Below are 25,082 nucleotides of genomic sequence, written 5' to 3'. Positions count from 1 at the left end.
ATTTGGTTTTTGCTCTAGTCATATTGGACTACTTGTAGCTTTACTACTCTCACTGACATCCATAATCTCTGTCTTGGCTCATGGTGCTCCCTCTGTCTGGCACACTCTTCCTCTCCTTTACAGACAGCTTATTCATTCTTCAAGATTCAGCTAGAGTATCCGCTCTTCTCTGAAATCTTCACTGATTACTTCCCTCTGCCCCTATTTAGAACTTCATCTCTAAGATCCATAGCACTTAAAATATCTCTATCAAAGCCATTATCTTTTTTCTTTGCTTTGTGAGCCTTTATGGAGTAGATGCCACCCGGTAAGGTACTTGTTAAAAAACTAAGCATTCAGTAAAACAGGTAGGAATGTGCAATAGTAAACTTAGGAATCATTGCTCATTCCACAAACACTTACCGAGCACTTACTTTGTAAGAGCACTATGCTGTATTATGGGGTATACAATGATTAAGAGACCTACCCCAGGCATCAGAGGAGCTTAACAGTCAATAGAGGAAACGAGAAGTACGTAATGCCGTTAAGCATTGTGTTACACTCTTGACAGACATGCACAGGGGCCTGTAGAAAGACAGAGCCGTTCAGGAAAGGGTAATGTTCTAGCTTGGTCTTAGAAAGTAGTGGTGAATCTACCAGGGGGAGATGGAAAAGGGCATCCTAGGTATACTGAGAAACACACCGGCAAAAGCTAAGCCATTTCTAGAGTTGGGGCCTGGAGGAAGGAGTGTTTGGGGGTGGAGTGGGCACAGACTTGACTCTGGGCATTTCAGTTGAAGACATGTTACCCAGCACCTCCACCAGGCCAGGTACATCTGGGAAGAAGGGCTGGGAAATCAAACCTATGCCAAGCTATCAAAGTTGAGTATTAACCACAGAAGAGTCATCCCATCCGGCTCTGAAGACCCTCGAAAGCGACAGGAGAAACGCCATCCTAGGAGACCCAGTCCCTGGGCCTCAGAGGCGGCCGAGCATGCTCAGTTGCCAGGACGCCGAGGCTAGGTTGTGGGGGAGACAAGCGCGAAGGAGAGCCCGGCCAGCAAGCGCCTGGGCCCTGAGCGAGCTCGTGCCGAGGGGGCGGGGCCTCGGACGTACGCTCCCTCCTATCTTGCCCTGTCCCGCCCCACGCCACGCGCCGCTTGCCGGCGTGCCGGCTGCCAGTTGCCGTGGCAACCGTCGCGCCGCGTCTTCCTGAGGGAGCTTCTGTCAGCTGGCTGATCCCATCGCCCGCTCCCCACTGCCCCGCGATTTTCGTGTGGGCTCAGAGGCAAAGGCACAACAAAAAATGGCGGAGCGGAGCCAGACGGCGCCTGAGGCAGGTCTGTGGGGGCGATTGACCAGGGAAAGTGCCGAGGCTGCAAGGCTGTCCTGGGCCCGAGGGGACAGGGAACTTGAGCATGGTCCGCATCCTGAGAAGGCACTTCTGGTGTTTGCGCGGTGGGGCTATGACCTCGGGGTCATGGGTCAAGGGAGGTGCGTACCCCTCTGAGTTTCAAGCAGGGATCTCGTTGTGCCGGTGGCGCAGGGGTGTATGGGGGAGTGTGCACATTCCGGAGTGAACATGGGCCCAGAAAGGGATGGGACCCCAGGGAAAACAAAGGACTCCAATCCTGAGGGGCACCTGTGATGGGGGCTAATCATAGCGGTAGGCTGCGTCATGGAGTGTGCACAATCCTGTGAGATGATGGGCTCCCTAAAGGAGCATAATTTGCTGGAGAGGGTCTCTGATTCTGAGAAGGCAAGTGTGTGTGTAAGAGGAGTGTAACTTTAATATCAGGCAGTGCCTTGGAAGGGAGGTATACACTGAGTTTTGAGGAAGTATAGTGCCTTAGGGTTACCCCTAGTCACAGAGAAAGTATACAAATCCTCATATGGGTCCTTAAAGGACAAGAGGTTTGAGAGGATACCCAGAGCACCAGTCCTTCAGAACCCTATATCAAAGGAAGCTAGAGTCTAGTGTGAGTGTATATATGGGATCATTGATCTTGAAGGTCATGCAGAATTACAAAGAGGTGTATATCCACAGATCTGTGTTTGGAAGATAGTCTTTAAAGTGCAAGAATAACGACCAGAAGGGAGACCCAGAGTCCTGTTCATGAGGGGACCCCTTTGGGGTATGGCAGGGCTTGGAGAGATAGTGACCTAAGTCTCTTATAGGGTCATAGAAGAGAGCAAGAGTTTTTACAGTCCTGTGTATGTGGGAGGGAGTTTGTCCCTAAAAGGGGCTGGGCACTGAAGAACTGGAGTCTCAATACAAGTGATATCGCCTGTGTATAGAAATGGCAGTGGCTTTGGGGAGATGTGTGGTGGTGGGTGATAGAAGTGGTATACATAGTTTTGTATAGGTGTCCTCACTAGGTATTTTGTTTATAAGGGTGACTGACCTACTTGAATTATCCAACCCTTGGGGTTCGGGGAGGGAGGTGTTGCTTATGGTAAGACCATGCAGTGACTGGAACTGGAAATTATGAAGCCATCAAGAATGGTTCAAGAGACCATTCTCTCTCAAGACCTGTATGGTTTCTCTTTTTTTCATGGTATCTGCTTCTTCCAACAAGTACTTCCTATACTCATTTTATAGTTTAAGCTCCCTCATAATTTGAACATGTTTATTCTTTTATTCTTTCATCCATTCAACAAATATTTATTGAGTGCCAACTATATGCCAGGAGCCAAGTTAGGCACTGGAAAGTTTCTGCTTTTCTTTTTTCGTCCCCATAGACTTACTGACTTTAGATAAACTATGTAATCTACTTATTATTTTTATTCCTTATTGCCTGTCTTCTTCCACTAGAATGTAAGATCCACGAAGGCAAGAGTCTTTTTGTGTTTATCAATCCCCACATGTCTAAAACTGTGCTTCGTGGATTATTAATAAATATTTATTAAATGAATAACTGAATGACCTTATATTGTTCAGAGATTCAAGAAGCTTTCTCTGAGGAAGTGATATTTTAGCTGAGCTATAATAGTGATTGAATAAGTCAAGAGAAGGGCAAAGAGTGGTTTAGGGAGAGGGAAACCATGTGTAAAGACCCTAAGGTAGGAAGAAACATGGTATACTGTGTTTAAGGAACTAAAAAGAGACAAGTATGGCTGCGTGCAGGGCAATGAGAGGAAGAAAGAGGTAAGCTGAAACAGATCTTGCAGGATCTTATAGACTATGACACACATTTTGGTCAAAAATTCTAAGCGTAATAGGAAACTATTGAGGACTTTGAAGTGAGAACATGACAGGATTAGAATCATTAAAAAAATAATCCTGGCTACATGTGAAGAGTACAGAAGATACAAGAGTGGATGGATATAGGGAGACTTGTTAAAAGGTAGCGGTGGAGATGGAGAGAAGGATTGAGAAATATTTAAGAGATAAAATTAATAGGACTCAGTAAAAGATGGGGATAAGGGAGATAAAAGTATTAAGGCATCTTTCTAATTTTCTAATTTGTGCAGCTGGATAGTTGGTGGTGCCTTTACGGAGATAGGGAGTACTGGAAGTGATCTTCGCTATGTTTGAGAGAGAAGATACTGAATTTGGTTTTGGACATATGGAGTTTGAGGTATCTTTGAGATATCCAAATAAGTGGAGAGATTGATAAGTCAGTTGAATTTACCAGAAAAGCCTGAGTTGGCATAGAGATAATTACCGAATTCATAAGTGTGGATTGCCTAGAGGGAGAGTAAAGAGTTTGGGGAGAAGAAGCCTGTGATGAAATGTTGAGTAGCTGTGATAATTCAGTGCCTTCTTAAGAGACTGAGAAGGTACAACCAGAGAGATAAGAGGACAACCAAAAGATTGTTTCAAGAGAATCTGCCTACTCTATAGATCGAATGCTGCCAAGTGATAAAGAAAGGACAACTAAAAAACTAGATTTAACATTGCTGGTAACCTTAAGGAGAGAAAATTAATCAAGATAGGAGCCAAACCATTTAACCTCTGAATCACTATTAATTGGCTCAATCTTTTAATTCAGATTCCCAAGAGAGAGAATATGACTGGCACACATCATCTTTTCCCACCAAATCATGTCATATATCACAAGCCAGTGTGGGATTGACTGCCTTCGGATTAGGTGTCCAGCAATTGCTGGCTGGAGTCATCTGGTACAAAATATGTCCATCCGATGATTTTTCATCTTAATAGCAATAGCTAATATTTATGGAGTGTTTATTATGTGCCAGACATTATACAAAGTGCTTTATATGTCTTAATCTACTTTAGCATTATAACTACTCTCTAAGGTATTATTTTTATTATGTGAAGAAGTTTGGCACAGAGAAGTTAAGCAACTTGCTCAAGATCCGCACATAACTAGTATAAGACTGTAGTTTTTTGTTTTTTGTTTTTGTTTTGGCTATTTTAGCATTATCCAGATTTATTATTTGGCTTTCTGTTTGTATTGCAACATACTACTTACTAAAGAAATAATAGCCATCATGAAAATTCCTGCTCAGCAGGAAATATTATTCTAAGCCTACATTAGCAAACATGAAGCGGAAAGAGCTGAGGCACAGATCGTTGTTTAAATTCTGTTTCTATGACTTACTGGACTTTGGGTTCAAATATTCTGAACTTCAGTTTCTTTATCTGTAAAATGGGGATGATAGTTGTAGGATAGTTGTGAATACCAGAGATAATATATCTGAAGAGCCCAATAAATATTTTTAGTCCCTCTGAAGCTTGAATATAAATTAATTCAAATGTATTACATATATTTTACTTATAAAACAAGCTTTAAACATACAGTAATTAATATTAGACATTCTTTTTCTTTTTTCATTTTTCTTCATTGATATGATTTATTTGCTACCTGAAGAAAGGTAGCCACCAAGTTTTGGAGAATGTAGAATTGTTATCTGAACTATGTTCATGGGACATATCTTATATGAGGTGGATTTTGAGGAATATCTTGGATGAGTAAAGAGATACGTGATCCTTTTATTTCAAGCATGCAGATAGCTCTGTAAGAAGATCATATTGGTAAAAGTAAGTTTCTTCTTTTCAATATTGTACTTTAAAATCAGGTCATGAATATCAGAATTTTTCTTCCTCTCCAACACTTTGACTATTATTAATAATAATAAAAAAGAAATCTTATAGTTAACTAAGGAGTATTAGTCTCAGACTAGATGGCACCCCCTTCAATTTCTCAGATTATTTTCATTCCTTTCTAACTATGATAAAAAAAGTTTTTGTTTGAAGTTATTTGGTAAAGTGATTTGCTTTCCTATATTGCCAAGTTTGTTACTTTAATGGAGGCCCACATAGCCGAGAAATTTTAGAATGATGCAGTATGTTAAAATGACCTGTATCTTGATAAGTTTGGGAAATAGATAAGTCTTTAAGAAAACAACTTTATGTTATGTGAAATCATCTATAAGCAGAATCTTGAAATTTAATAAGCCTTAGTCATGGGAGTAATGTTTTCTATTTTTTGTTAATAGTTGGGCAAACTAGCTAAGCTTTTTTGGCTTATTTGTAAATTGGGGATAGCAGTAATACTTTAACTTCCCATCTTAATAGTGTCATTACCAGTGTACCATCACAAGAATATCAATAATTATGAGAAATGATAGTAAAATTTTTGCGGCCTGATAAAAATTGTTAAAATGTTTTGAACTTTCTTATGAAACACTGAAAGTCCTTATCTCCATTTAGGTTTCTTAGTATTGTGGGGTCTTGACTTGAAGCTCAGCATCACTCGTATTATAGAACTGAATGAAGTATCAAGTGGTTTAATAAAGGGGACAGATAATTTTTCTTTTCTCTGTAGAGACTAGATCTTTTATTTCAATTTAACATAAAAGTAATCAAAGATTCAACTTTATAAAAGTACCTTTCTCTTATATTCTGAGGAGGGAATCATGATCTAATTTATTCTTTTTGTTAATTCCTAGAAGCTGATTTAATAAGGTCTTAAAAAAGGAATTTTCTCTTTTTGCATCAACATTTGCCAGAATTAGGACTAATGTTGTGTTACACTGATTACCTATCTTTATTTATTTATTTATTTATTTATTTATTTATTTATTTATTCATTCATTTATTCATTTATTTTTTGGTCACTTGGAGGTTTTTATATTGTGATTAGATCTGTAGTTTTTTAATTGATTGAATTTTTTCAATTAAAGAACTCAATAGATAATAGAAGTATTGTATTTTTTTTTTTAAATTCAAATCCAAAGTGGTATGTTCTGAGACAATGAATGTTGTGGCTAGTGAACCAGATTTCCCAGGGGTCAAATTATTTTTTTGAGGAGAGGAGAGGAGGGAGAAATTTTTCTTTATCATTTATACTTTCAGAGTGGTTTGAATTTGGCAAAAAGTTCTCAGTAAACTTTACATTGAAGTGTGTGTCGTCCTGATTAAATGAAGCAAAATTTTCTTCAGATACATAATTTTAATGTTATTTCTCATTCAGGTTATCAAAAGTTGCCAATCACCCATGAAAACACCTTTTAAAACTGTGAGAATGTGCTTTCTTGTTTAGTATTAGAGTAACAAAGCATCCTTATCCTGAGAGTATCTGCTCTGAATAATGCATCCTTTCAAAATTTAGAAGTTTCAGTAAAATTGGTTTTCAAACAGAGGGTTAAATATTGTCAGGAGAATAGGTAAATTCCTTTTGTTTTTGTCCTAGCCAGCTAAATGTTCTTATATTGCCGATTTTAATTTTTCAAGCTGTTTGTCTTTTTATGTGTCAGTCCATTCTCTTTTTAAAAGAAACTAGGAATTAGTAAAATCTGTAAGCATTTAATCTTTAGCTTTCTTGATTTTCTAGCCACAGGCTTTGCCTACCCCCGCCTTGCTCTAGTTAAGTAGAAGAGATTGGCCTATGAAATTAACCCTACATCTTTGAGTTCTTTCTCCTTCCTTTTTTTTTTTTTGAACCATTCTCTCTCTCTCTCTCTCTCTCTCTCTCTTTTTTTTTTACTTGGATATGATCTGTCTGGCAGGCCAATAGACGTCTCTGGTTCTTCAGTATTTTAGGTCCAAAGTGAATGTGCTGCTGAATGTATTGCCAGCTATTTTGGATATTATGAATATTTAGTGCCAAAGTGAGGAAATAGTCTAGGAAATATACTTTAAAAAATACTTATGCATATGGAATACCTAAAAATCAAGTTTGACTTCTGAATACTTTAGAGTTTTAAAAGTGATAAATCAGGGCTTAAAATCCATTTTCTCTTTACATATTAGTTTTCTGAGTCTGAGAAAACAGTTTCTGATGAAAAGTAAAGCAACCCTTGGATATATCAGGGAATTATATTTCTTAATTCTGAAGCTGTGGTTCTCTTTGCCTTGCAAGTTTTAATTAGTCATTTTGAAAAATGTAAATAGTTATGTGGAATTTAAATAAAAGAAATATAATTATTTCAAACTGCTTAAACTTTATTTGCACCACACTTTATCACCTTCTTACTTGTATTCAAGTTATTTCGTGTACCTTTCCTAATTTTACACATTTTTCTTTACTAGATTATAAACAAATTTTTATCAGGCATGAGGCTATATTGGGTGAGTAGAATGTCTAATTGGACCTGTGAGCAGAACCTCCAATTACCCTTCACATTGGCTTCCTTGGGTCTTGGGAATGTAACATAAATTATAATAAGATTTAAAATTTTTAAATTTGGCTTTCATACAGAATGTAGGAGCATAAGAAACTTGAGGCTTTACCTTTCTGTAATGGGTGCCCTATTAATCAAAAAATGTTAGTATTAAGGCGAAAGGCCTCTGGTGATCTTTTCTGTCTCTCACGCACTAGTCCTCCAGTTTATTCTTCTGTGGACAGTCTCTATGGCCATGAGTCAGAACTAGGACAATGTTAAGGGCTCAAGTAAATGTGGCTGACTTAGGTAGGGGTTTTGTGTCTTTTCACAGACTGGCTATAGTATAAGCTAAAGGTAAAACCATTTTTCTTTGGTCTATTTGACTTACCTATTCTAACTGAAACTTGTGATTGTTCTCTCCAGTTAATTTATCAGAGGCTAGTTTAGTGAAGTCTTGTTTTGGAATGACAGGGGGGAATAAATGACAACTGTCCACAAAGAACTTGCCTTTAATTATTTATTTATACAACAGGAATATTAAAAGTGGCAGTGAATCCTCATCTCAATGGCTATCAACAAAATAAATTCTTACTATCAGGAAAGAGTTGGAACATATCTCTCTTCATTACCATGTCATATTGAGTTCTTAGACCAGTGGTTGCAAACTGGTAGCACAGGGAATGGATCAAACTATCAGATATATTTTGTTGGGATCATGAAGCATATAAACAACAAATTAATTAAATTACATTGACTATCAATTGTTTAAAAATAGGAAGATATCACATAAAGGTATGCATTTCTGCCTTCTTTTGAATATTCAGGAGACTGGCAGAATTGTGCCTGCACTAATGGATGTTTAGTATTGGCTGGAGCTGAGTAGCTGGTGCCACCTTTAGAGTAGGGCAAAGGCTTTCTGGTATGACATAGTCACCACCACTCAGAGAGCCACAAATGTAATTTTAAATTTGCTAGTAGAGGTGTTAGAATGTAAAAAATAGGTAAAATTAATTTTAATGTATTTTATTTAACTTAATATGTTCCATTCAACATCTTGTATTTGTTTATTTATCATTGTATTTTCAGCACTCAGTGAAGAAGTGACAAGGAATTCTATAGCAATTCTTTGTCAGTAGGGAAGGGATAACTTGATCTCATGGCTTGGCCTCCAAAAGAGAAAAAAATTTTGAATATGGTTGGAATAGTAATCTAGCTGTAAGCAAACATGGAGCTGAAAATATTGTTCCTCCTCTCATTTTGGATATCTTAGGTAAGGTAAAGAAAAAAATGAGCAGCCTCTTCTTAAGAGGACTGTATAGGAATAGTGCCATCTAGGAAGAGTGATTTTAGAGTAAGAGAGTAGTAGGAACGAACATTAATGAAGAGTATAGGGCATTGGAGAGAGTTTTTCAGTTGAAGTTCTAGAGATCATATTAGTGTTAGAAGGTAGGGTAACATAGCAGAGTGATTACACAAGGGTAGAGACAGTGGAGAATTTATACCAAAGTTACTCTGAGAGAATCCCAAGGGAATCGCAGAGGAGCATAGGAATAAAGGTGAGTATTGGAAAGTGGATAGAAAGAACTTGGTTGGAGTGAAGTGTTCTCTGACTCCAAATTGATGGAAAGTAGTTTAAGTGCTACTGTGAGCTAGTATGCTAGGTAAACAGAGGCCTCTGGACAGGCTGGACATTTTTGTGGCCATTACCCCAGATGGGTAAGGAAGTAGATGAAACCTGGAACTTGAGAATTTAAATAAGAAGGGTGATGACAATGGTTACATTTCAAAGTAAAGATCTGTAGTTCTTGATAACTGAATGTGATGAAGAAAGAGAAGTTGCTTGTTCAATATTTATAAGTGCTCACTATTTATTAGGTACCTTACATATACATATTATATTTAAGTCTTACAAAATTCTGCAAGGTGAGATGAATTTCTATTTTTATAGACATGTAAACTTAAGTTCAGAAAGGGCATGATAACTTGCCTAAGCTCACATAACTAGTAAGAAATAGAAACAGGAATTATCTAGATCCAGTTGACTCCAAAGTCTTTTGCTATTCCTTCTATATATCTTTCCAGAGAGGAGAGAGAAAGGGATAAAAAAGATTGAATTTTTAAACTTGGGGATTCATTGACATAAATGAATGAATCAAAGGAGGAAATGGTTTTGAGAAAAACAAATACCATATGATTTCACTTACATGTAGAATCTAAAAAACAAATGAATAAACAAAGCAGAAACAAACTCATACATACAGAGAACAAGCTGATGATGAATAAATTAGCAGGATGGGTGAAAAAGGTGAAAGGGAATAAGGTGTACTAATTGCTAGTTATAAAAATAGTCATGAGGATGTAAAGTACAGCATAGAGAATATAGTTAATTGTATTGTAATAATTATGCATGATGTCTAGTGGGTACTAGACTTATTGGGGGGATCATTTTGTAAGGCATATAAATGCTATGTCACACAACTGAAACTAATATAGTATGTCAACTGTAACTGAAAAATAAATTTAACAACAGAAATTAGAATTCCTGATATTCCTTTAAATGGTCTAAGTAGAGGCAGTTTATTGATATTACATTTGGAATTGTTTGAGCAAGTTCTGAAATTTTAATATCTGCCCTTTCCTCTTTGTGTTGTGAGGAAAAAAAACAAGCTCTTGAGCTAGTAGAAGTGAAAGTACCAACTAAGCCTAGACTGTAGATGGTGTAACTACCACTATAGGCCTATGTTAAGCTATGAAAGCTACTTATTTATGTAACATGCCTCTTCTGGGCCTGTCCTCTTAATTGTTCCTGACTGCCCAAACCATACTTCATTAGTGATATACCATCAGAGCCTTTTCTTCCTGGGCAGGGCATCAAGCTGTAAATCTCCAATAGATCAGCCTTCTTTATGTTTTAAAATGCACATGGGTTGCCTCCTCTTCCCTCAGAGCTCTGTCATATGCTGTTATTTTTAGAAATTAATCTATTAGTTTACGTTGATGCACAATCATCTATTGCTCTTTTTAGCCTACTTGAGAATTGAAGCAGTGCATTTATACTAGACTTCATTGAGGATTTAAGTGGTAGCAGTCAAGCTGTGTGATTGTGGGCATGTATGGTAACTTCTTTGAGTTTCACTTTCTATTATAAATGGCACAAGTACAAGTTTATTTCTACGGTTAATTATGTAGTACTATACATATGTAAGTTATCATTAAGGCACTTTTGTGGTGTTATCTGGATACTCAGTAGCTTAATCTAATGTAAATTTCAGCTGTAGCTTGATGGAGAAGGAAGCACTTTTGAGTACATTTAAAATACAGTCTGGTACTAATACTAATTCTTTTGCAGTTACTATTCCTAGTACTTTTAAGAAACTGGATTGGAGTTTAGAGAGCATTGAGAGTTGAAATGATTTTTATGGCCACAGAAGCAAAGTTTTTTCAGATGTTCTTTGGGTTGTTCTGCTAACGTGTGATGATCCTAGATGTATTTGATTTAGAACTACTTATGTTAATAGTGAAAACAGTCAAAGAAAGCAGGGCTGTTATTAGTGGAAATCTGATAAGACCAAGAAAGTAAAGATTTGGATCATTTTTCTTTTTCTTTATGCAGGCAGACTTTCTTTTTTAAAAAATTAACTTATAGGATGTAATGCACATCTTGTTGAGCATAGTTAATAATACTGTATCATATATTTAAAAGTTGCTAAGAAAGTAAATCTCAAAAGTTCTCATCATAAGAAAAAACATTTTATAACTGTGTGGTAAAGGATGTTAACTAGACTTATGGTAATTATTTCACAGTATGTATGTATGTATATATATATATATATATATATCTCAAATCATTATGTTGTATGCCTAAAATAAGACAATGTTATATGTCGATTATATCTCAATGAAATCCAACCCCCCCCCCCCAAAAAAAAATGGCATCAGCGTATTTTCATTTTGGCAGAAATGCTCTATATTATTGAGGGGAAAAGGTTCATTCTAGCAAGACCTTGTTTCTATTGTAGCTCTGCAAAGCCCTGGAAAATGTAGGGAAAATAAAATGTCTGAGCAGGAAATTGACAAAATGACCTTTCAGTTCTCTTATTTCCTCTTTCCCTCCAGAGTAATACAAGCTGCCAGTTGGCACTCTGAGATATTATGCTTAGAAAAAACTAAATAAATGGGCAGATAAAAACTTGATTTGAATTGCATCCTTGATTAAAGAATAATTAGAGAACAAGTTCAAGCTATTTTTATTCCCTCTGGGTTTCATAGTTCTAAACGGTTTAAAAGAAGCTTCATATTGTTCAAAGATACGTGTACTTTCATATTTTCTCAATATATTTATAAAATTGATGACATACTGTTTTAAACAAGCCAAATATGCATAGAGCAAAAGACTATTTCTTGCCTTTGAGTCTTCATATATACTTCTCTTACCTTAAATAAATGATCAAAAATTACTTCTCTGAAGTAAGTGATTAAAAGGCCAGGTATAGCTTGGATTTATCATTAACAAGAAAAAAAAGGGGCTAATAATTTTGATTAAATTTGTATATACATTTCCAGTTATTTATGTGGTTAAGAGCATGAACTCAAATTGGCTGAGTTCAAATTCTAGCTATTTTCTTATGATTATTTTAACAATTAATTGAGTTAATATTTGCAAAGTACTTAGCATAGTGCTAAGCATATAGTATAAATGTTTGTTAAACAAATGCAAAAAGTTACAAGGTAAGAAATCAAATTAATAGTACCTGTATAGTATTTGAACAAGGTTTGAACTCAATAGACATTTTGAATATATATTATATGTGCTTGGGATATTTTAGATGAATGACACCAAACAGAAAGCTCAGCATTATTTTGTTGTTACATTGCTATTTACATAGCTTCTCATTTCTAGAAGCATTGACAAATATATTTGATTTGTTTTCTGAAAACTGATAACAGATCCCTGAATCTCATCTCTCTAAAGATGTGTCAGCTTGGCCACCTAATTGTTAAAAACTGCTGAAATTGTTTGCCTTTAAGAAGAACTATTTTAGATAGTTCAGCTCTTATTATAATACTAATGTAAAAGAGTTAACAGTATACTAAGCTCCTTGGCTAAAAGTTTTGTTTCTTGGAGAATGAAATAAATTATTTCAAAACTCTTATGATTGCGACACTTTTTCTGCCTCTTCTTGACATTGTGAATAACATTAGAGTTATTTTAATGATTCAGCATGGAGTATAAACAAAGCACTGCAAATATTAAATAGTATAAATTTATATATTTATTTTTTCCTAGGGTACATAGATTATTTCCTTTAGCAGCAGGGAAGTAGTTTTCTTGAGTCATAAGTGACCAACCCATCAAATCTTATGTAGACTTTGGGGGATAAATAATGTTAGATGGGCACTCCAGGTATCACACAAACATTTTCTTACAAAGAAATATGAAAAAAGAAAAATTATAATTTAGAATAACAGATAACTGATGGTATGAGATACATATAGAATACATAGATAACAATAGGTATTTTGTTGTTTACTATGGACATTGGTATCATATAAATAAGTTAACTTATTAAGTTTAGTAGGAAATTTCTGGGACTTTGGGATTCAATAAAGAAGAAAATTAGCAAAATGTTTGTTTTTAAAAAAATGTATTAAAAAAAATGTGACAAACTGATGTGAAATATTTTCAAAATGAATCTACCACATATGATATAGAACTGTCAAAATTCTCATACACTGCTGGTGGGAGTATAAACTGGTGCAACCATTTGGAAAACAGTTTGGCAGCATCTTTTGAAGCTGGGCATATGCATACCCTATGAGGTATATTACCATTGTTAGGTATATACCCTTCCCTCAAATGTGTATGTATGTGCACCAAAAGACATGTTCAAGAATATTGATAGCAGCATTATTTGTAGTAACTGAAAATTGTAGCAGCCCAACTGTCCACAGTAGAATAGTTTGATAAATTGTTGAATATTACTACGATGGAATACTCTATTGCAAAGAGAACGAATGGGCCATTGCTACATAATGCTGAGTGAAATAAATGGATGAAAAATAGTGTATGTCATGTGATTTCATTAGCATAAAGTATAGGAACAGTAAAAAACTACTCTATAGTGTTAGAAGTCAGGGAAGATTTACCTTCGGGAAGGAATAGGAAATAATGATTGGGAAGGGGCGATATGATGACTTTGGGTTTCTGAGGATGTTCTCTTTCTTGATGTGGGTAAGTGCATTCATTGTGATAATGTGTTGGTCTTCATACTTAGGATTTGTGTATCTTTCTGTATGTATGTTATATCTAAATAAAAAGAATTTAAAAAATTAATCTGTTCCAGGATCTGTTATTTTTTATAGTATCTGGAATATCTTTAATAGAGGAACAGTGGGATATAATTTAAAAAGCATTAGATAAGAGTAAAGAGTCAAATATATGTGACAGAAAGAAATTTAACCTGGGGTGATGAACACGCAATGCAATATACATTTGATGTATTTTTGAATTGTACACTTGAAACCTATATAATTTTATGAAGTAGTGTCATCCCAATCAATTTAATAAAAAACTTGTGCTAGCAGTGTAATCAAAGACAAAAGTATAATGATCACTATATATGAGGCCTGTATTTACTTAACTAATCTACTAATCTTGTGCTTCATACATACACATATAAAAATACTCTCAACAGCATTGAAATGTAGTTGTTGCCCTATATTATAGATCAAGAAACTGAGAAATAATTTGAAAAACTTAAAAAATAGAAGACATTAGGAGAAATTGGACTCTTACTCTTGTTTTTCGTAAGACTCTTGCTATTTACTATATGGGGCAAGTTTTTTTCTCTTTAAACTTCAGATACTCTTCTGTAAATAGATAGTATTTATGAGAATAAACAGCATTGTTAATTTTTCAGTGTTATAAAATATGGTATAATAACAACTGTTCTTATTAAATCAAACAAGTATCAAGGGTCAAGGGTCATTACAGTCAAAGAGATAAACAACTATAAGTAAGAATAGATACTATATTTAAGCAGGCAGTCTTTTATGAAAAACTGAGCAGCAAACACATGAGTTGTTAAAGGGTGTTCTGAAAGGCCTCTGTCTACTGGCTCTTTCCTCATGGTATGTAAGCATTCTCAAGTGTCTCATATACAGTACAGCAAATCCATTCCTCAAACAAGTATCCCCTTTAGCTATTGCTTCATAGCTAAGCTTCTTGAAACAGTCTATACAGTAGCTTCCCTTTATCCACAATGCAGTCCAAGATCTCAGTGGATACCTGAAACCATAGATAGTATCAAATCCTATATATACTGTTTTTTCCTACACATACATACATACCTGTGATAAAGTTTAATTTATAAATGAGGCACAGTAAGAGATTAACCACAATAACTAATAATAAAATAGAATACTTATGACAATATATTGTATAAAAGTTATGTGAATATAGTCTCTATCTCTTGAAATATCTGATAACTAATCTGGTAACCCAGAAGATGACTAAGTGACTAAAGACGTATTGTATATGCAATGTGGGTAGGCTGGACAAAGGGATGGTTCACATCCCAGAAGGACGGAGTGGGATGGCATGAAATTTCATCATGTTACTCAGAATGGTGCACAATTTAAAACTTACTACTATTTTCAGACCTCGATTGACTGTGGGTAACTGAAACCATGGAAATCAAAACCATGGATAAAGGGGAACAACTATATTTATGATTTCTTTTTCCTTCTCTTCCTCAAGTCATCATTCAGTTTCCATATCTATTACTGTAAGGAAAATGCACTCTTTAATGTCAGTAATTACATTCTAATTATTGCCAACTCCAGATTTCTCATGCCCTTTCTATTCTATCTTTGAATCAGTTCCCTCTTGGCTTCTATAACATGTTTTTTCTAAGCACATAGTACTCTAGATGGGTAAGAAGTGCTGGTTAAAAGATAGAATGAGTGATTTTACCTACATTTGTCTATATGTGTTTTCTCAGTCTTACTCACCTCTCTTTATCCTGGTGCTGCAAGGGTTCTACCTTTAGCTCTCTCTTGTTGGTCTACGTCCTTCTCTTGAATAATCCATCAAATCCATAGTTTTAGTCTTCTGTTTCTATCTGTACAGTGATTGTTCCATCCTAGACTTCTCTTCTGAGTCCCAGGTTCATATCCCAATGCCCTTTGTTTTTTGACTGATTTGTTTTCATAATCCCCTGCTTTTGTTTAATTTATGCAATATCGTCTTTTATACCAATTTATACCAATTATAGACATACATGCATATATGTATAATGAACATTTCTTTCATTATATTGTTTTTATTTCTATATATTCTGTTTTCTCTCTTATATTCATTTTTATTTTTGTGTTATATAGAGACTTTCCAAAAATGTCTGGTGGTGATCTCTGGCTATACTCATATATTTAAAAGTGAGGCAATTAAAGCTGATTAGAACTTTTGTGTTTGTAAAGCTTATTGACTGAAGAGAGGATAATTAGGCTGGGCTGTTCTCTGTGGGATCTTCTACTGTAAGTAGTCATAGGTAGTTTATCTTTGAAAAGTAATTTTTCCCAGAAAGGAATCCTTTAGTTTTCTGCCTAGTGGAGAAAAGCTGGGCTGCAAGAATTCTTGATGGTGAGAGAATGGGGCCAGAAAACTTAACATTTAGTAGACTGATTCTCACATAATCTTCCTAGTTTTAGTAAGGTTTCCCTGCTTTCAGTGTTGCCTAGTATTTAAGTTCAGAGTCCAATATAGTAAACATTAATGCTTCTCACAAAAATTTCTAGTTCTCCTCCTCTCTTTGAAGTTAAATGTGTTCATGTGATATGCTTTGGCTGATGAAAAACAAGTAGAGGTGATGTGAATCACTTCTGAGCAGAAGCGTTTAACTGCTATTGTTAGACCCACACCTTCCATGGGAGTTATGTGAAGCATGTGCTGTTAGGGCCAGTGTGTAGAGAGCTTCCCTATAGAGTTGCATATCTGAATAAGAATGAACTATTGTACCAAACTACTGAGATTTTGGGGTTGTGTAGCATATCCTGGAAATATATTAAAACTTTTAGAAAGTTAAAATGGTCCTTTGCCAGGATAGGAGAAAGGCAGTTTCCCTGCTGTGCAGGGGTGAGGGAAGTGATCTGAAGAGGAGATTTTTCTCACGTAGCCAGCACTCAGCTCTCCTGCTTTTAGCTTCACCTGTGCTTCCGTTTTCAGAGGGATTCTGTGTGTTTTTTTTTTTTTTTTTTTTTTTATAGTGAGAATCATCCTACTGCTGGGCTTTGCTCTACTGCCATCATAATTTTGAGCTTTGTTTATTTCTTTGTTTTAGCTGCCATTTGTCTGTTAGCTTTTCAGCTTCCAAAATTTTTTTGCCATAACTTCCTTTCCTCCTCCCACTTTGGGTTTTTGTAATTTTAAATTCTTTTTATTCCTGTCATTTTAGTGAAGTTTTCAGAAGAGAGCGGTGATAAAAATCAGGATTACACACAAGAGGTTTAACAAAAGGACATATTAATGATATTTACTTGGTCAAGTAATTTCATTTTTGTGGTTTTTAGTTTTCTTATCTGTGATTAACAAATTATTTGGACTAGGTTTTCTTTAGCTTTAAAATTTGCAATTTTCTTATTCTTTGCTAGAATATGGGGCAATAAACAAAACAAAACAAAAATTTATTTTATTTACTATTTTGAGCACCTAAAACATTTTATGCATTATTACAAATAAACTTACCTCATTAATAACAGTGCACGAGTTTTTTAATGATAGATTACAAGTCCTTTGAAATACGGAATGTGACTTTTGTTATTCACTGATTCAGTAGTGTTTGCTTCTTATATGTATTCTCTTACACTAAATAAATGTTCAGAATTGTGTCATGTTGGCTGGTTTAGGAATTTTTTCCCTTACTTTGGTTGTTTATATATGACTTTCAAGCTTCAGTAGTATATGGCACTGGAGTCTTGTCATTGATACATTCCAAGGATTTTATTTACATTTTCATCAAGTCTTTTAAAAATGTTTTGAGAGTCATAATACCCTCGCAATCCCCTGAAGAGATATTGCAGCTCATACAGGCAGCAGTGGTCTGCCCACATCTGTTTTCCCCAAAACGTGCTCTCTACACTAGCCAAGGTCTTTTGCCTGTGCAGACTGCACAACCCCAGAGCCAAGCAGGGGATGGGAGGCCTGTCAATGGGCTGCAGGCACTTTGTGGTTTGGGTGAAGCAGGACCTCAGGGAGACAAGGGCCGTCAGGCCAAAAGAGCCTCAGTTTTGCTATAACTTCTGTGCCTGGGTGTTCCAGCTGTAGTCACAGATCACAATGAGACTAACTACCGTCTGGGGCGGTCCACAGAACCCTGAGCTCCCTGAATGCACTATTGCAACTTTTGCCACTGTTCTTTGTGCCCTGTGCTCACCAAAGTTTGTTGCCTGTGTGGATTGGGAGATGTGGGATTGGGAAGTGGGGGGTGGGTAAGGGCAGGGCTGTGGCAGTTCATTTTCAAAGGGTCGCCTGGGGCAATTTGTAGGTAGGGTGGGGCAGTCAGATCCAAACAGCCTCAGTCTTGCTGCAACTTTGGTAACTACACGGTCCTGCAGAGGTTTCAGATCACAGCAAGACCAGCTGCTGTCTGGGACTGGCCCAGAGATCCTCAAGATCTGCCCAACTTCATGTTGGCAGCAGTGATCTACCTGATCTTATCTCAGAAATGTGGCTCACAGCACTAGGCACCAGCTGAGAATGCTTGGCCCTGAATCGGTGCAGGGTGTGGCAGCCATCCAGCAACAAAGCCTTTGTTGATCTGTACCTTGAGTGGAGGGTGCTGATCCCTTCAGGCCAGTGCTTCCTAATGGCCCTATGGGAGGGGTCTGCACAGTCAAGCTGGCTGGGTCTGTAGAGTGCCCAGTAGTGGGGCTGGATTAAGGCACAATGATGGCTGCTCTTCCAGTCCTCCTGGTGACAGGTAATGCAGACTCTCTTGGTATGGATCCTGTGTGAGCCTCTGACCTACTGCCAATGTCCTGTCTGAGTGTCCGCAGGTCAGAAAACCTGTGTGTGGGTCCTTCAAAGGGGTGTCTAGGGTTTCAGTCTCCTTCCGTCTCACCCAGGGGGCTGGAATCCTCTCTGGTTTTTACAGTTAGAGTTATTAGAATCTCCTCTTCCCTGGGCTGGGACCCTGGACTGAGGAGTTCTCAAATGGGACCAGGGCCCCCCATTCCTTCAGGAGAGCCTCTGCAACCTCGCTTTCCCTCCTGGAGATCCTCCACCACCCAGGGGTGCAGGTCCAGCCTGATTCTCGACTTTACCCCTCCTACCAGCTTCGATGTAGCTCCTTTATATTATCAAACATAGGTGTTAAAATCAGCTAGACTTCAGGTGATTCTCCACGTTGATTATTTTATAATTTGGTTGTAATTTCAATGCGGTCCGGGGAGGAGATGAACCCTGCTTTTACCTAGTCTGCTATCTTCCTCTGAGCAAATTATTTCAAATTATAAAAAGGGAAATCTAAGGAAGGCATAAGGAAGAAAATCTTCCTGGCAAAGATTGCAAAATAGATAAAAGGGTCAAAGGGTAGAATACATTTCTTGGATTAACTTATTATTAGAGTGTTAGATTGTTTATAGGTTGGGTTGGGAAACTAGTGTAGAGGTTTACCTAGTTATAACAGCACATGCTTATCTGTCTGATAAAACTCCATGAATTAATCACCATCGTTATCTTTATGAGGAAAGTAAGGCATAGAAACATTAAGTCCATTAGTGGAGCTGTGGTTTGAACTCAGGCAGTCTGAATATATTTATATTATTATATGAATATTATGTTAATATTTATCGATTATATACAAAATGCAAATAAAATATTTTAAATGAAAATGAGTTAATATTCTATCTTATCTAGTACAATCTGAATCAATAGTCAGTTAATTAGAAATTTCAGTTAAAACTTATGGATATATATTCATGTAATGTGTTTTCTACATTTTCCAAGTTTACCTTCAAAGTTGAGCAGGAATTTAAAGACACTTATAAAGCAAGCTGTGTAAAGACTCTTTCTGGATTTTTATAATTTTAAGTCTTTTTACAGTTGTCTCTTTTGTACTTAATCCAACAGTAGTTTTTAGCTACCCGCCTTCACCTTCATAAAAGTTTCAGCAAGCATTTAACTATGTTTCTATATAAGCATCCCCCTTTCACATTTATAATGAAATAGATTATGTAATATTTTAATTAAAGTTATTATAATAACAAATGCAACTGACAAATAGTCTTGATATCAGATAAAACTGAATTCTTAGAAACAATATAACTTGACTGATAGCAGAAGTATAGTACCTACTTGAGAACAGCCTCTTAGCCTTGAGCGGTTAATGTGTCATGGACTTGGACAGAGTTTACCAGAGGATATGTATTAGTTTATCTGGTAGGCTAGTTAAGAGAAGAGCAGTTTAAAGCTATTTATACATCTAAAAGAATTGAAAGAAGAGTCTCGAAGAGATATTTGCACATCCATCTATTGCAGCATTATTCACAATATCCAACAGGTGAAATCAACTCAAATGTCCTTCAACAAATGAATGGTTTAACAAAATATGGTACATACACAAGATAGAATATTACTCAGTCTTAAAAAGAAAGGTGATCCTGTCACATGCTACAGCATGGATGAACCTTGAGAACATTATGCTAAATGAAATATGCCAGTCACAAAAGACAAATCCTGTATGATTCCATTTATAAGAAGTATCTAATATAGTGAATTCATAGACATAGAAAGAAAAATGGCAGTTACCAGAGGCCAGGAAATGGAGGAAAAGTGGAGTAATTATTCGTTGGGAATAGACCATGTTTTAGTTTCGCAAAATGAGAAATTCTGGAGATTTGTTTCATAACTATGTGGATATACTTAATACTACTGAACTTTAAACTTAACAGTGGTTAACATGGTAAATTTTATGTTAAATGTTTTTACCCCTAAAAAGAAAACCCTTCTATTGTATACTATTTTTTGTTTTTTTTAATAGTTCACATATATTTTGTTAAAAAGTCAGATAGTACAGAAAATGTGAATGAAAGAGAACTACACATAAATACATTTTCTTTACTGTATCTACTATTAATATTTTGGTGTATATCCTTCTATTTCTTTACCTATGCATATGTGGTGTGTGTGTCTGTCTATGTGTTTGTATGTGTATAAAGAATGTACAATTTTATTTATAATTTAACTAAAATGAAGTCTGTATACTCTTTCATAACCAGTTTTAAGAAAACACTTAGCTATTTATTGTCAATCCATATTTTCATAGTATCATGTTTTAGGACTGAATTACAGTATAGATATACTATAATTTTTTTAATTTTGCCTTATCAATGGGCATTTAGGTTTTCTAGTTTTGCCTACTGTAAACAACATTGAATTGGAATTCTTTTTATGTATCTTTGACCAGAAAATAGGAGATTAGTGCCTTTGAAGTTCTGAAAGAAATTATTTTCAACATGAAATTCTATGTCCAGCCAAATTTTCAATTAATGTAAGGAGAGATTAAGATCATGTTCAGACATATAGTCAGAATTTGTATTTCTGAGCCTTCCTATCTCAGCAAGCTACTTGAGGATATATACCAGCAAAATTAGGGAGAATGTGAAGAAAGAGAAAAGTGGATCCAATCCCAGAAGATTGTGAGGGAAAATCAGAAATTGAAAGCTAAGCAGCCTGCCTGAGAATGAATTGGCCCAGGTTGAAATGGAAAGGTAAGATTCTTGGAAGAATACCTCTGGAGAAAGAGGGGTTCCTATGCAGTAGATGGTTATTAATAGGAGGTTAATAATGCAATCGATCTATCACAATATAAAATACATGGAGAAAAGTGCTATACATATGCATATGCTCATATAGAAAGAGTATAGGTGGTCAGGGAAGACCTGTCTAAAGAAAGAAAGAATGAACAAAAATTCTTAAATGCAAAAAGCTAATTAATGAGCAATTCTAGTTCTTAGTTGGCTCTATTTTGTGGAGCTCTTCCAGAATGAAGCCTGTTTGTCTCCTGTCATGTGTCTGACAGAGGAGCTGGTGAGATAAGCAGGGGATTGAGAAAAGCCCAAGCAGGTCAGCTCCACAGCCTGATTCCAGCCAGTTCTATATAAGAGCCACAACTGGCATCCTTACCTTGCCTTTCAGTGCACCTATTAGGAAGACTTTGCAAACCCGTTAAAGAAACAAAAGTCAAAAAGGTTACCGTGATTTTACTTTGTTGTAGTACTTGCAGCAGCAGTAATACTGACTAATTGTGGTAGTAGTAATAATAATAGAAGCCATCAGGCAGTGAGCACCAATTATGTGCAGAAACCATGCTAGGTGTTGTATACAAAATATTATTAATCATTGCATCAATCCTGTAAGGCAAATATTGTCTTTGTTTTACAGGTTTAACGAGATTAACTCTAGTTCAAAATATTATAGCTTCTAACTGTTAGAGCTAGGATTTGAGGCTTGCTCTGTTTGATTCCCAAGTCTGTGATATTTCCACTACAGCAAATGATAAGACAGGAGTATGCAACCTTTGGGAGTCTGGACCTTGGCTCTGGCAGACTAGGAGAAAGCACTAGGTAGGGAGAACTTTTCTTGTCCATTATGTCAGGTCACCTGCTGTGGAATTTTAGTGGTTACTTGCTTACCATTTTCTTAATATTGATATAATGTAGGCAATCCTTTAGGGAATCTTTTATACTTTTCTTGAATGTATACCATTTATTATGCAAAATGATAAATTTCAGAAATGTTTCACTGCATGAAAATTAGCACTTTTCCAAGTAGCAATAGAATGGTACAGATATTGTATGAGTTTTTGTTATAAAATAGAATTTAATTATACCCAACACTATTGTATTTAAGGGCAGAGTTGCAATTAAGTTTGTAACTGTCATTGGTTTCGCACATGTAAAAGGTATTCTTAATATTTTATCTTATTTTCTGTAATCATTATAAAATCAAATATGTAAATATGCTTTAGAATAGTAATTGCATTTCAAATTTGACTTTGTTTTATGCAGTTATTTAATCTGAGTTTCATTAAAAGAGAATAGTTTCTATAGCAACTACCACATCATTTTATATCTTTAGAATCTCTGAGATATAGAACACTTTTATTCAAAAAAAAAACCAATGTGACAGTATATCATGTAGACTTCTGTACAGATTTAAATGTTTAAAATTTAAATGTGTATTTATTTTTCCTAGTTTTTATTAAGTTTATTTTTGCTACTCTAGCATTTTTTTCCTTCAAAATTTTACACCATATGTATTTAAAAATAAAATGTAAGAAGAATTCGATGAGGAGGTGGATATTGGAGAGGATTGTAGGAGTGTGAACTTCTTTCTGAATGAACTCCATCAGCACACGAATTATTTCCTTCTAGGAGGAAATTTATTGGCTTATCTCTTTGATATATCCTATTAGGGTCATGGAAATCACTTCTAGAAAAAGGTTATATATTATAGCATTATGAGAACAAAAATTTAAAAATAGAATGCTAGGTCATCAGTACCAGATTCCCGTTCTAAGTTTTTTTTAGTATGTATGTATGTATGTATGTATGTATGTATGTATGTATGTATGTATTTAAATTCAGTGCATATAGTAATGTGCATTGTTCCTGCCATTTAACAACTGAAGAAAGCTATTTCCACACTTGAAAATAAATACTGGTTTCTGGAATATAGTCTTTAAAATTCTTCTAAATTTGTCCTCATTTAAATTATTAGATTTGTCCAGTGATAACCTCGTGCCCTTGTATCATTGCTAAACATTTTCTTTAAAGTTTGTATCCTCCATTTATTTATATTTAGTTATTGTGATCTTTTAAACATCACTTGGTTTTACTAACATTTATTTATTAACATTTTCTCATAAATCAGTATCTTTTTTTCTTAGAAACGATTCTGTTTCTCCTCATTGAGCTTCTTGTAACTTGCCTACATGTTTCTGGTGCTACAGAGCACTAACTTAAAAGCAATGAAACTTTTTTATGTATTATAGTTCTCTTGTTTAATATTCTTTTTGAGTTCAAGGAGTTGTCCAAAATGTATTTTGAAGAGTCTGCTTAAGGTGCCTTCATAAGACAGACTCTTGCAAGTAATAAAGAAGTTAAGAAGTTTTAATGCCATAACAATAATTACTTATAAAATAATTGTCTTTCTTCTATGAATAGTTTTGTTCCGGTCATGTTTTTCAGTTTTCCTACAAATAATCACTATTTCTCTACTATGCAAATAATTTTATATCTCTTACTCCCTCCTTGTGATTCCTTCAGATCCATAGTACTGAAAATTCAATAAAATCATGTTAAAATATCATAAAAAATTCTCATCCTATGTAGATGGTTTTATAATTATCTTAGGAATGCAAGATATAAATGTAGATGATAGGGATAGATCGTATGTATGGGAATTCAAGCCCATTATTTTAAAATATTCTAATATTCTCGCATGTATACTCTAAATCAGTGCTGTCCAAAGTAGTTTTCTGCACTGACAAAAATGTTTTATTTTCTCTGCACTGTCCAGTGTGGTAGTTGCTTGCCTTATGTACTTATTGAACCAATGAGAGTGAGGAACTGAATATTAAATTTGGGGCTACTATATTGAATATCACAGGTCTAATTGATGAGATGAATCATTATCAGTTCATTTATGAGACTGTTACACCAGAGCTGCTGTTAATAGTTGAGCAGCTGGTTCACTTTAGAGAGGGGTCACGCACAAAGGCTGAGCAGAAAGGCTGTGTTTGGCCTGCCAGCCTTTATATTCTGGCAAAGACTTGTATGTGCCCCAAAGAACAATTGTTTCCAATTCATACGAAGGCACCTTATGGGCTGGTGGCAGCCTTGTACACTGCTACCAGTTGCTGTTTTTCCTTCAGATCTTGGTTCTGCCACTGAATGACCATCAGATCTTGGAGTATGTAGTTAACTTTTCTGGCCCTTGGTTTCTTCCTCTATAATTGAGACAATATTACTTATATTATAACTTTATGAAATAGAATAATATGATACAGGTGAAGTATTTAGAACACAGTGCTCAAAACTTGAATCAACTTTTATCGTTAAATAATACAGTACCTTAATGTGGTAAATTTCTGTAGCATTTTCACATTCATTCAGCACTGCTACTTTATACCAGGACAAGGAGATAAAAGACAGATAATAGTCATTTTCTTCCTTAAAGGAGTTTACAACTGAGTGGAGATTAATAGTTCTAAGGAGTTATGTAGCTTTTAAAATTAGCTTACTATCACATTCTAGTTTAGGAACTGACTGAGAGAGTTCAGTTCAGCTAGTGATTATCACAGCTTTTAATTACATCTTTCACTCCTAACTCTAGGCTGTTAAAAATTTATGTGATCTATTGCTAGAGACCATGTTGTTCCACTTTTGCATAAGTTTTAGGAGGAAATATTTTGTACTTATTAATGCTACCATATATATTTTCAAAAATATTAGTCAAAATTAACAAC

The 25,082-nt window shown here is 35.5% G+C and overlaps 1 protein-coding gene across 2 annotated transcripts in view; it reads left to right on the top strand.

Moving 5' to 3' along the window:
- Nucleotides 1-1,127: 1,127 nt before the first annotated feature.
- Nucleotides 1,128-25,082, top strand: part of AGBL4 (ATP/GTP binding protein like 4) — a 992,639-nt gene continuing 968,684 nt past the window's right edge. For both annotated transcript variants that reach the window (XM_036233744.1, XM_036233741.1), the window contains exon 1: nt 1,128-1,319. In XM_036233744.1, coding sequence (XP_036089637.1) covers nt 1,286-1,319 — 34 coding nt within the window. In that variant the 5' untranslated portion in view covers nt 1,128-1,285. The remainder of the gene's footprint in view (nt 1,320-25,082) is intronic.

This window comes from Rousettus aegyptiacus, unplaced genomic scaffold (genome assembly GCF_014176215.1).
Source record: "Rousettus aegyptiacus isolate mRouAeg1 unplaced genomic scaffold, mRouAeg1.p scaffold_m13_p_1, whole genome shotgun sequence".
Lineage (NCBI taxonomy): Eukaryota > Metazoa > Chordata > Mammalia > Chiroptera > Pteropodidae > Rousettus > Rousettus aegyptiacus.
The sequence above is the reverse complement of the archived record's forward strand: the minus strand, read 5'-3'. Positions and strand labels throughout refer to the sequence as shown.